Genomic DNA, 13,162 nt, shown 5'->3' on the forward strand with positions numbered 1-13,162 from the left:
AGTTGCCCAGCATAGAGGACTAAAGAGGAAATAGAGGATCATGATGGAGAGGAGGTGGGAGGAGCTTGGAAAAGTGCTGACAAATGACACTGAGGATATTTAAATTCTCATCTTCACTTCCTCTCATTCTCAACTCCTCCTCCCCCACATGCTGAGAAACATTAAGGACATGCTTGGCTTCAAACAGCTACTTGCATAGTTATTCCATGTGAATATTAAAGGACAGGGGGACCTTAGCAGACTGAAACCTTGTGCCAATGTGGAACCTAGACAGGTCTCAAAACTTGGTTCAAGAGGATTCTTGGCAGACAGGGATAGGGGGAAGGAGTATATTATTCTTCAGATTCCCCAACCTAAGAAAATTTTATGCTGTTATTTGGCCATTAACCCTTCTGTGCATCTGCTATCAATTACTAATATCAGTTAATTTCAGACTGACCAGGCTATACAATTCTGTGTTCTGTTCAGCACAGAGTTCTTTCACTGGCAGGGGGCCATGGACCTGGTCTAAGTTCTCCTCTTAATAGGTCATTGTATTTTGCAGTAAGATGTCTGTAGTCTATTTGAACTAAACACAAAGCTGTTTCTTTCTTGCCTTGTTTACTCCAAAAAAAAACTTGGCTTTCTTTGCCCTTAAGCTTTCCTCTAGTCCAAAATATCTGGCACATTGTAGACAGATTAGCCTTTCTAGAATAGTGCTTTATTAGTAAGATTCTAAAATGCTTTTGTAGCATTTACTAGACTGAGTCAACCTTAGACTAGATCTCAGCTTGGCTTCACTATCAACCTTCGGATGGGCAGGAACCCTTTGCTCAAGTCAGGCTCACCTCCTGCCAATCCAACATGCCACTTGTACACCTGACTCTTTCCAGTTCTAAACTCGCTTCCTCTTGCAACTGAGTCAAATTTTACCCCCACCTCAAGGTCTCACTTAAAAGTGATCTTTCCTCTGAAAACTTTCCAAGTATTCTAGTCCATATTGATTTTTTTCTCCAATCTGAATTTATGTTGACATTAGTCATTTGGATTCATCAATCGATTGAATAGTTATTTGTTGAGCACTGACAGGAATATGTCAGGAACATATTGCAGAAGTGATATTTTTTATGTATTCTTTTCTATTTCTCACTTACTATATGCATTTGCACTTATCACCAAGAAAACCTTAAGGGTTATATCATTTTAATTTGTTTTCTCGCACAATTGGGCACAAAATTGGAATGTAATAAATATATCTTGAATTGACTAAATTATATATATGATAAACTTAACTAGGATAAACAGTTTTTAATGTGTCACTTGTTAATTTGTCATCTTATGATCACACCACATTAACTGGGTGATAGGCCTTCTTTATAATGAACACTTTTCATTATGTCTTACCTCATTAAATCTTCCATGGTGACAGATTTTGTTAAAAAGTTTGTATTAATAGGATTTTAAGAAACAAAACAGATGAATGTATGGGAAGGGGGAAAAAGAGAGAGAGAAAAAGAGAGAGAGAGAGAGAGAAACCACACAAGACTTTACAGTAGAGAATGAACTGAGGGTTGATAGAGGGAGGTGGGTGGGGGATGAGCTAGATGGGTGATGGCTGTTAAGGAGGCATTTGTTATGATGAGCACTGGGTGTTATATGTAAGTGATGAGTCACTAAATTCTACTCTTAAAAACAATAAAAAAAATTATTAATAGCTCATTTTCATAGCTCAAAAAAAGGGTATTACAAATGAGAATCAGCAGAACAATTAAAAATAAAACCTCACCTCTATAAAGTTAGCCAGTGTGTAGACTTTATTACATAGGCACATATTCTTTTTTTTTTTTTTAAAGTAAACTGGTTTTACATAAAATTAATCACAATAGTACAAGAAGTTATATCAAATGAAGATGGATGATGAATGAAGGAAAAATACAAGCCTTGGATCAGCTGAATCACTCATTGGATCTAGGGTCCATCATCCTAACAGACTGAAATTCACTTACAGACATTACAAAAATGGAGGGTGAGAAGGAGTGCTCTTTTATCACACTCCCTAGCTAAAACACTGATTCTGTTTAATATCTTGAATATGGTAGAGTTTTCTCCAGGCTCTGTTGGCAGGTGGACACAAAGGTTTAAATGAATGCTGGCTTAGGGTCAGAGGAGTTCATAATCTTCCTTTCTTTCACCCCCATACTTCTAAACCCTTAAACCCTTCGGTCCAATAGGTTGCTGTCAGGTTCTGACTGCACATCTGCTTTCCCAGAACTGCTCACATTGGACACTACATGGAGTTGCTGATCCTGAAGCACACGGAGGCACGATGATGGTGGCTAGATAGTGTCCATGACTGGCACTGAGGGTTTGATCCGAGGCACAGCATGGAGCTAAATAGGAAGGGGATGCCAGAATATCTTGCTCTGTCCAGTTAGAATCGAGCCATTACATTTGACCCAATTCTAAGTATAAGAAACTAAAGTCATACTAATACATTAAAAAGATGGTATTTTGTATCTTGTGCATGTTTAAAAAAATTTAAACTACATTTTCATGTTATTAAGAGACAGTGAGAATATAAAGAGGCCTGACCCTTTCTCTCATCTCGTTTTGCCTTAACTGTTTTACAAATAGTCCCAGCATATTTACGGAGCACTTTTCCCCCCCTCCCTCAATTTCTGCAGTCTGTTGTGTAAAAGGACATATCTATAAATCACAGATCATTGTAACGTGGCCCCTCAGTACCTTGGAGGGTTAGATCTACTTCTGCTTCAAGTGATACTCAAGTCCTAACATCCATTTCGGAGACCTGTTTGGTCTGTTCCTCTCCACATTCACACCACTGTTGTGCTGGATGATGTCAGTGGAACTTACAGGGCAGTGTTCTAACTGATGTTCACCATCCTTTTGATCCTCCAACTACACAATTACATAACAGAGGACTGTGTTTGTTGTCTGGGCAGATGGTAAGGGATGAAGACAGGAAAAGAAAAAAGATAGGCCAGCTGATTTTCCCAATCTTCAAATTTTAAATTTCTTGGTTCTTGAGACTATATGAAGAGCACCCATGACATGAAGTATCACTGACAGTGGCACCAAAGGATATTTTATAAAATAATCCATGAAACTGAAGTGGGCAGGGACCTAAGGGGACAATTAGTCCAGCTTCCTCACTTTTTTAGGTGAGGTTACTGAGTCCTGATTGGGAAAAGAGCAGGTTACTTCACATGGTGATTGTCTCCATGACTATGTCCTTCAAAGAGTCATAGAAACCCCAATTTCCCCTTGATAAAGTACACTCCCTCTGATGACTTCACATCAACAATTCTCAGTGTCCTTGGCTTTGACGTTACCTCCCTTTAGGGAAGCTGGCTGATAGCACAGCACTTTGACCAGAGTAGACACTTGATAAACATTTGTTGAACTGAAATCATTCTGTTTATCCTTGCTGCATAACCTTTTATTTGTCCCTTGCTTTTAAGGGATAGCCTCTAGTTCAAGTTTGGTGGCTAGTGCTGTTTGTCACCTCTGTCCACTTTACCTTTTCATGTTGAAATTCTCATTTTTAAGTCTGCTCTTTTGTGGCTTTTCATTACCCACTATTATTTGCCTCTCTGTAGACACTACCAAACACCTTCCTATGGATAGTTTCTATCTGTACAGGCTTGGAATTGCAAGTTCAGAGATATATTTTTCCCCCAATTCTTAAAACAAACAAAAAAAGATGAGACTCTCAGTCAGATTTGCTAAGGCACACTAGAAGAAATGTAAAACTCCGTATTTCTTCTTTGAGATAATATGTGGGAAAATATTACTGATACATTTATTTTCTACATCTTGTTTACTTTTTAATTCCTTAAATACATAAATATAAGTCACAATACCCAGTGCAAGTTTCCTTTACAAAAAGCACAATTAAGAAATGATGGAGAAATGGTGACTTGTAGGAAATTGGCAGACATCGGCAATGTTTAGAAAACATCTTGAAAACTTGGGGAGAATGAGATGACTATTTTTATATGAAGAGCAGTCACGGTTTGAATGGGACTTGGTATAAGTTGTTAAAGATGATTTGTTTACTAGGTGATTTTTTGTGTGTGTGTGTGGACATTTTTGGTCAGTTTTGTTTGAATTTTCTGTTAAATGGCATTCTTAACATGACCTAAAACTCTAGATATGCTAGAATTCACTTACGATCATCATCTGGAGAACCATTAAAGTTACCAGTCCCAAGTGGGAGAATTCTAAAGTAGGCTAGGTGGCAATGCTTCCTACTGAAATTAATTTAATATTCCCAAGGCTTTTAAACAATTTCAGATCATCCTGTGCTTTCCCACAACTAACCTCATAAAGAGATTGAAAGCAGCTCTGAAATCATGATTTAATTTCACGAGTTTCATCCTTACCATCTCAGTCCTCCAACTGCCTATGGTGACAAAACACAGTAACACCAGTCAGTAGTTAATGGTGGGGAAACCAAAGACATAGCACACCAAGATTGGCCAAGCTTTCTCCTCCTGCTGACTATTCAAATGGGCAAGACATGTCTGACTTGAAGGAACAAAACTGAATCAATAATCTTGACTCATGGATAGCATCTGTGCTACTGTATTTTGGGCACAAAAATGTTTTTCAATATGAGTGAGAAAAACTGTAGTTTAAATTCAGCTGCACGTGAAGGCTATGTGCTGACAGTCATTAGTTGACAGTGGAAGCAGGAATAAAAAAAAAAATTAAGTCTTTCAGGAAATAAAGCTTGCTTGCTTATTTTAATAGAAGTATTTGTTGATAAGTAAGGGCTAAGTTTCTTAGAGTTTCAGGTGAGTGTGTGTTTAACAAACATTTATTAAATACCTAATAATTTCTTTTTTCTTTCTTTTAAAAGTAATCTCTACACCTAACATGGGTCTTGAACTCATGTCCCTGAGATCAAGAGTTGCAGGCTCCAGGCGCCTGAGTGGCTCAGTTGGTTAAGCGTTCAACTCTCGATTTCAGCTCTGGTCATGATCTCACGGTTCGTGAGATCGAGCCCTCTGTTGGGCACTGTGCTGGCAGAGCAGAACCTGCTTGGTATTCTTTCTCTACCTCTGTCTCTACTCCTCCCCTGCTTGCACACTGTCTCTCTCAAAATCAATAAAATCTAAAAAAAAGAAGGTGCATGCTCTACCAACTGAGCCAGCCAGGCACCCCCTAATAATTTCCTTTTATTTCACTGATATATGTTTGTCCTATCAGCAAGGATTTAAGGTGGCTGAAACCTTTCCCAAGCTTTCTCCTAGGTACTGAACATAAAGAATAAGATATATTCCTTGCCATCATGGATCATATTTCTTGGGGACTTTAATTTCTAAGGAAATAAACTCTTGCTCTCACTCACTGGATTTGAATAGAAATTGCTCCCATTTCAAATAAGAAATATATTGCATTAAAAAAAAATGTTCTCAAGGGTTATGAATCCTGCCAATAATGCAGGAATGCTGAGAGCGGGGAAAGAACCAAATGAAAAAAAAAAAAAATGTCCAGATGATATTTAAGTGAAATGTAAAATTTTGAGAAAAAATAACTAGTATTATGTTTACAAGAGTGGCAAAGGGGGTTTAATGGCCCACCACAAAATACCTTAGCTTCTCTTGTTTGACATATCACGACAAGTACATTTCTCATCCTCTTTTACTATAAAGTCACAAAGCAAGCCATCAGACTCAAAAGAAAGCATAGCTCTTAATATCATGTGACATCTAATTTATGTTCTAATAGTAATACTATGTATTGGTAAAGTGAATTTACTTTTAATATCTTCACATTATTGATAACATAGACAAGGACTACTTGTGACCACACACATACACACAATCCAGGTCCAGGGTAGTAAAAGAATCTGCACACCAAAAAGGTAATTTGCCTGTGTTTTCTATGTAGGCTATTCACATAACACTAGGCCTAAAAATAGATAGTATTATATCCCCCAAAGTCCCAAATGCTACCCATAATCAGTTTCCCGAAAACAGTAGTGGGAAAGCAAATTTGATGAAATCAAGGTGGTAGGTTTTTTTTTTTTAATTATTATTAATAATAATTTGCTTGCTGAATGCAGATAGCATGGAAAGGATTTTCCTAACCCTTGGTTGAAAGAAAAAAAAAAGTCCACGTAAAAGCACAAAGGCAATGAGAATTAACTAAGATGGGGAGAAATCGTCCAACAGGCAGCACACATGTGATGCTGGCAGGTGAGGCAGAGATCTTGACAGGGTGCGCAGGTGCTAACGTTGGGTAAGGAAGGTGTCAGAATGACCTTCACCTTGCCAGTTCTTTAGTGCATCTTGATGTTTCTGTGAGAAATCTCATGTGCCTTTCGTACAACAGGGGAAGGACTCTGCCTCACTTGACAGAGACCTTCAGGAAATCTCAATGTATTTCACAAAGTTTACAAAACCACTTATCAAGGAGAAAACAACTAGAGTTAGAGAGTTACTACTGAGATTAGCCTATATGCAAAAGGGATCTTGGGAGCCATCTAGCCCAAATCCAGTGCCCCTTTCACAGCATCTGGGATGGATGGTTATTTTAACCTTTGTTTGGGCATTTGCAGCAATAGGAAATATTACCACACAAGTCTTTTCCCCTTTAGAACCACCACATTTAGAACCTCTTATTAGAAAATTCTTTCTTATGTTGAAGCAAATATCTGTTATCTATAAAGTTCCTCTTTGTTCCTATTTTTGCCCTTTGAAGTTACACAGGTAAGTCTTATTCTTCTCCCTTTTTAAAACTCAATGGAAATTTCAGGGCAGCTATATTATTTTATTCTCTCCTATTCTATTCCCCTGTCCCTTATATAATTAGACCTTTCACAACCCTGGTCACCTGCCTCTGGACACAACTGATTAATGTCTCTCTCAAAACATAGTATCCACAATTGAATCCAACCCTCCATCCAAATGTGGACTGACCAGTGCAGCATGCAGGGCTCCCTGGGCTTCTGTTACCACAGGTTGAATGCATTAACTTTGTGATAGTCACCATACACTCCTAATTCAAAACTGAAGTCCTGTTTCCCTAAGAAAACATTTCTACAGGAACCATTGTGAAACCATGATTTTTCAACAACCTTCCTGTCAACACACACGTAGGGAACACCACTCTGTATTTAGAAGGTTGTATTTAAGCAACTCAGAATATAGTGTCTCGTTAATGCCTACTGAATTTTATCCTTTTAGTTTCAGTCTTATGTTCAGGTATTTCAAAAAAAATGGTAATGATGTCTATGTTCTAGTGTCAGTACGTAGTTACAATTCAGTGAAAATTCACTGGATAAATTAATCCCAAATCTGCCAGTTGAGACTGGATATATCATTTATTTCTCTGTGTCATCTGACAAATCTTACAGGTATGCTTTCTGTCCCCTTACTTTATTCTTCACAGGAGAAGAAGGCAGATAGAACCGGCCTTTAAGCTGCTGAGCAGGTATTCCCTTTGGGATGGCCAATATAGTTCCTTGTATGGTAAGGAGACACCAAGATAGAAATAAGAAGTAGAAGTACAGAATATAAGCAGGAACATATGAAGGGAAAGAAGATCGAGTGTCCCAGACTCTTGGAATCAGATTTAATGCTCCCAACATTAGAAAAATAGGCCTTTCCTCCATTTCTACCCTAGAGTCTTCCGCCTTTTAGATCTGTTACAATATTGTAATTATCAAACTCTGAATTTGGGGGGAGAGCTCATATACTAAAAGCTTAGTTTTAAAACAGCTTTTAAATTTTTAAAACTAAAAGCTTAGTTTTAAAACAGCTTTTAAAATTATCTTTTCCACTTATATTTCCTGTAAAGTCTGAATTAAAGAGACATGCAACTGTCTATAGGCTTGAGGTATAAAAAGAGCTCCCAAATGCCCTGACAAATGCCTGAGGTATACATACATACATATATATATATATATATATATATATATATATATATATATATACACATATATATGTATATATATATAGGTGTGTGTATATATATGTGTGTGTGTGTATATATATATATATATATATATATATATATATATATATATATCTCCATCCATTTGTTTCAGAAACAGAAATGGCCTGTATTTTTCCTTGTGAATTTGGGAATTCTCTGAGATTGAAGTTGTCTCCTGAATTGAATATTATGTTACAATTAATGGCCTTTTTCCCCAGAATGAAGAAAAATCAGCTCAGTTTTGCTTTCCCTTCAATAGCCACCCTTTGCAGAATGTGGGGCTAATCACAGAATAAAAAAGTATCCTATTGTGCCTTTTTTCCATTGTTTATTGTGACTCAGGGTGGTGAACCCTGGGAACAGAGAGATGGAAAAAGTGTTTTAATCAAAACCATACAGAACTGGGAGGGAAACGTCTTGAAAACTTCTGTTGCATAGTGTTAACATTTAAAGAACGGAGACATGTACAAAGAGCTTAGTAGACCCAAAGAGGAAATTTGTTTTGTACCTCACCTCTTCTGAACCTTTTTCTAGAGGGAGTGACAGAGGTGGATTCTGAATGAACTTTCTCAAGACTGTGTTTTCTAGAAAATCATGTAAGGGACAGATGAACATCAGAAGGAAATGGGGCCAACACTCATGTGGAAGGTTCTCTTCCTGACTCCAACAGTGACAACAAACCACACCCAACAGCTTTGAGATAAGCAGAGTGAAGAAAAGGAGGCTTAATTAGACAATAAGCCCCAAAAGTCAGGTGAACTAGGTGCATCATCAGGCATATCACAGTCTCTCCAAAGCAACCACCTCAAGGTTTCCTGTTAAAATACAGGTAACTACAAAAGGAAGGTCCAAAATACTGTTCCCAACATGGAGTAGTCATGGTAGGTACTGACTTGAACTTCAGCTATTCATGAGAACTTGGGTCATGCCCCCTGCAGTAGGGCTTTGTCACTGGACCCCACACTCCTTGGGATTTTCCATTTCATCTCCTTCAAAGTCTGGCTTCAAACTCTTTTTTTGCTCAATTTCCACCTGCCAAGAATAGAAGTTGGAGAGAAATATCAGAAAGAGGAGAAAAACATCCCAATAATAAATAATCTCAAAGAGAATACCTCACCACGCTCGTTGAGATTCCCTGTAATTTTGTTAATGTTTTGGGCTTTAGCCACACTGAAGATACTGGCCCTGAGTGTATTAGGATTATCTCTTTGCACATGCTCTTTGCTTGCTCTGGAATCCCCCTTCCTCGCAGTCCACCTGGAAAATTCTTATTCTTTGTCTTGCATAGTTGTTCAAAGGCCACCTTGAGTCATGTTCCCAAGTCATTAGGTAGAGTGAGGCATTCTTCCTGGGCATATTTCCACTGTACCTGGTACACCTGCCCGGCTCCCCCCCAGCCACAGGCTCCATAGGACAGGGGTACGCCCTTGTTGACTATTGTACTCCAATAATGTAGGTATACAGCAGGCAAGCACAAAGGTTTATCAAAATGACTGAATTCCTTTCCATCTGGCTATTTATACTCTCCATTACTTTATCTCTTTCCAAAGTTAAGTATTCTAGTGTTTATAGTTCTTCCTGTGTCTCCTGCAAAATACGGCAGCTACAACTATGAAGGGATTAATAAATTCATCTTGCCTTGAAAGTGACACACGCTGAAGCCTTTGACAAGTCAGAAAGGAAATCTATCAAGCTAGAGAGTTTCATAATTAAAACTGCTCTTCTCTTCACCACTTTGGATATTTATGATGAAGGGAACAATTAAAGAAAAAACAGATGAGGGTCATGCTTGATGAAAGTGCTATATTTTCCCTGGCCACAAGATGGAGTATGTGTTCTTTTTGGTAGTTTAAGGTTTTAGATCACACAACTAAGGAAACATTGAAGAACAATAAATAACCTTGAAAAACTAAGGATATTATTATGAATAAAAAAATTATTAAACCGTTTGCAAAATAATTCTTCAATAACCCCCATTTTCTATCTTTGGCATTTAATCTGCTATTGAATTTCCAATGCCTGAAGATAGAATCACTATTTATATCAGAACACCCCAACTTAGTTTCCTCCTTCCACAGCCCTGATCCTGTTACTATTACAGAAGCTTGCTTGGCTTTTGAATTTTGTCCTGGTATAGCCCAGTGACCAGGTCATAGGTGTCCTGACTTTACTCAGATCTACTTCACCAACTCTGAAGCTGAATGAAATACATGCTTTGGGTTAGCACTTTCCTGAACTCCCCTCCACTTTCAAGTTCACAACTTCTGCAACATATATTATGAATGAGTAATACTAATTCCTTTACCCCATGACTCTTTTGTTGTTGTTCATGATGACTGAAAAACATTATACTCTCCTCTTTCATTCACCTCTTTATTTTTTCCCAACCTTTCTCTTGCCCACCAGTGAGACTATTCATTCAAATCAGAGCAGACTCATCCACAGCTATGCATGGTGTACCTCTCTCTAAGGTGGTAAGAGAACATCCTGCATTCAAGGCAGGCACTGCTAAAGGGAACAAGACAGGGGAGGGGAAGGGGGTGAACAAATGGACCTGGAAACATTAGCCAGACGCCTCCCGAGGCTACCTTGTAGCTGTAGTGTGCAGAATAATTGACCCACTTCCTGACATCAGTCTTGTCTTCCACAGAGATGGATCTTATGGCAGCTTTAGAGGCAGAAGTTGTGGGCATGCTGAACTCAACATTCACGTGACTGGCAAATCTGGAAGGCACTTCCCGGTCAGAGCCAAGTTCAAGGTGGCAGAAGAAACAGTGTGGGTGACCAGAAGCTATGAAAGGAAAAGAATTTAGACATTAGGTTCTTTGGGGAGGACATGGAAGAAGAGGCCAAAAGAGCCACTCAATAGCAAAGGAGGCTCAGCACCAGGCAGTCTTTCCGAGGGTCCAATGCTGAGTGGAGGACTTAGAACAGAAATCACACTGCCTGTGCCTCAGACCCTTCTGATTATAGTAGCCTTGTATCCTAGCAATAAAACCCACAGCCTGAAAAACCCACTCAGGTCAGGGTGATAATGGGAACACAACACAAATAATAAGTAATAGAGGCTGTAAATTGGCAGGAAGGAATAAAAGGGATCAGCACTTAGCACCTAATAGAGCATCAATGACAGCCATGTGGAGCAAAGTAATTAATTCCCTTTGAAAGATGGATTTTCTTTTTTTAATTAAAAAAAATTTAATGTTTATTTTTGAGAGACAGGGAGAGAGACAGAGAGACAGAGTGCGAGCAAGGCAGGGGAAGAGAGAGGTAGACATAGAATCCAAAGCAGGCTCCAGGCTCTGAGATGTCAGCACAGAGCCCAACGCGAAGCTCGAACCCACAAACCGCGAGATCATGACCTGAGCCAAAGTTGTAGACTTAACTAACTGAACCACCTAGGCACCCAGAAGATGAATTTTCTTAATCATCTTAATCATCTCATATTTTTACAAAGATGCTTTTGGAATGTCTCTGTGGGTAAATGGCACACGTCAATGATGAAGCCCTTATAAACAACAGCTTTGCATTAAGGAAGCACATGGTATGCTGGGTAGAACACAGGCCAACAGGACACCAAGTATGACTTCTAGCTCTCCTGCTAAGTGTGAGAAATCTTACACCCACATCCTTGTTCTCTCCAGCTTCAAGTCCTGATTTGGGAAGTGGGGAAATGGAGGTAGGTCAATGCAAAGCACAGTTCTTTCCTGTTCTTTAATTCTACAAATCTATGGTTCGTTCTACTGTACGTGGCTGAAAAACTTGAGGACCGTTATTAGCTATCTGAGTGAAAAGAGAGCTTAGTTCTGTGACTATAACCTTTGAAGCATCGTTGTTTGTTGAGCATCCTTTACTGTCCCAGCTGCTGTGTGCACACCCTCTCCCCGCATCTTCATAACAATCCCTTGAGGTCACAGCCATTCCAGTCTACAGATGAGGCAACCAAGGCTTCGAGGAGGTAAAGTGAGCCACCCAGTCAGAACTGCAAAGTGGCAGAATGAGAACGGAACCCAAGCAGTCAGTCTCCAAAGTGCTTTCGCCACTTTGTCTGAGTCACAGCCACCCTCATGGTCTCCCATCTCAAGACCAGGTTTTGCAGGGTGACATGAGTAGAGAAGTGAGCTGTAAGAACCCCCATACAACAACTCACCATGGATAAACAACGTGACACGGCTTTGACTTTGTTATGTAACAGCAAGAGTCCTAAGTTATCTGAGCTTCCCCAAATAAACAATTTCAATTTTCTTTATTGGTCTGGACAGGACTTTTTAATCTCGGAGAGTGAGGACATACACACCCGCTCTCCAAGGAAAACATCACGCAGTGAAGTATTTGTTTTGCTCTATTTCACAAATAACATATTTCAGTGGTTATTTCTAAAGAGTAATACTTTGGGAAATTGAGAAACTTGCACTGGTTTCTAGGAAAGAAATTTAAATTTGATACATATGTTAGTAAAAATTATATTATCTAAAAATGAACCCAGGTGATTTATTTTAAATTACAATTGTGATTACACAGCTTTCAGTTACTGAGCATTTCTTACAGGCCAGAGACTGTGCTAAACACTTAAAAGCATTATCTAATTTCTATCTTAATGAGCTAGGTATTCATAATCCTCTTCTGTAAATGAGGAAAATAAGATTTCTCTGAGAGGTTTAAGTAAATGGCCTGAGGTCTTACAGCCACTAAATTGCAGCATTGGGAATAAAACTCAGATCTGACAGATTCCAAATTATGTCCTAAACTCCTCTCAATATATTGCTATAGATTTAGATCACTCTGAAGTACACAGAGGGGTTTACTTTAATTCAATGGCAACTTGAACAACAGTTTTACCCAGTTACCCTTATTTAAACATTGTCAGAATACTGAGAAATCATTACTTTCCACAAAGCAGATGCCTCCTCTCACCTTCCAAAGTGTATTCACAGCAAACCCTATGAAAGCAGTATTCCCTCTGGATTCCAGGCGTCCACTAATGGACGCCCACGATGTATAGGGCTGAGGGACAGACAGGGATATGCAATTCTGAAAGCTAGTACAGTTTGATTTATGGTAATGAACTATGTGAACCCACACATTTTGTCATCTTCCTTGATGAAACCAAGAACATTTAATTTAAAACTTAGATTTCTACTTTCCATAAAAGGTGAATTATATTGAAATTGCTTTTCTCTTGGTCTAATATTAGAGAACTGGAGTTCCAGCAAAG

At 38.7% G+C, this 13,162-nt stretch overlaps 1 protein-coding gene and 1 long non-coding RNA gene across 6 annotated transcripts in view; one reads left to right on the forward strand and one right to left on the reverse strand.

Annotated features, from left to right (window-relative positions):
* Positions 1-1,770: 1,770 nt before the first annotated feature.
* Positions 1,771-13,162, reverse strand: part of STON2 (stonin 2) — a 153,010-nt gene continuing 141,618 nt past the window's right edge. For all 5 annotated transcript variants that reach the window (XM_045451769.1, XM_045451768.1, XM_045451770.1 and 2 more), the window contains 2 exons: positions 10,536-10,738; positions 1,771-8,979 (listed from right to left, as the gene is read on the reverse strand). In XM_045451769.1, the coding sequence (XP_045307725.1) occupies positions 8,896-8,979; positions 10,536-10,738 (287 nt within the window). In that variant the 3' untranslated portion in view covers positions 1,771-8,895. The remainder of the gene's footprint in view (positions 8,980-10,535; positions 10,739-13,162) is intronic.
* LOC123584167 lies at positions 7,392-10,968 on the forward strand. The gene is made up of 2 exons (XR_006705208.1): positions 7,392-7,443; positions 10,598-10,968. It is a non-coding gene; the product is annotated as an uncharacterized LOC123584167 (long non-coding RNA).

This window comes from Leopardus geoffroyi, chromosome B3 (genome assembly GCF_018350155.1).
Source record: "Leopardus geoffroyi isolate Oge1 chromosome B3, O.geoffroyi_Oge1_pat1.0, whole genome shotgun sequence".
NCBI classification, from domain to species: Eukaryota; Metazoa; Chordata; class Mammalia; order Carnivora; family Felidae; genus Leopardus; species Leopardus geoffroyi.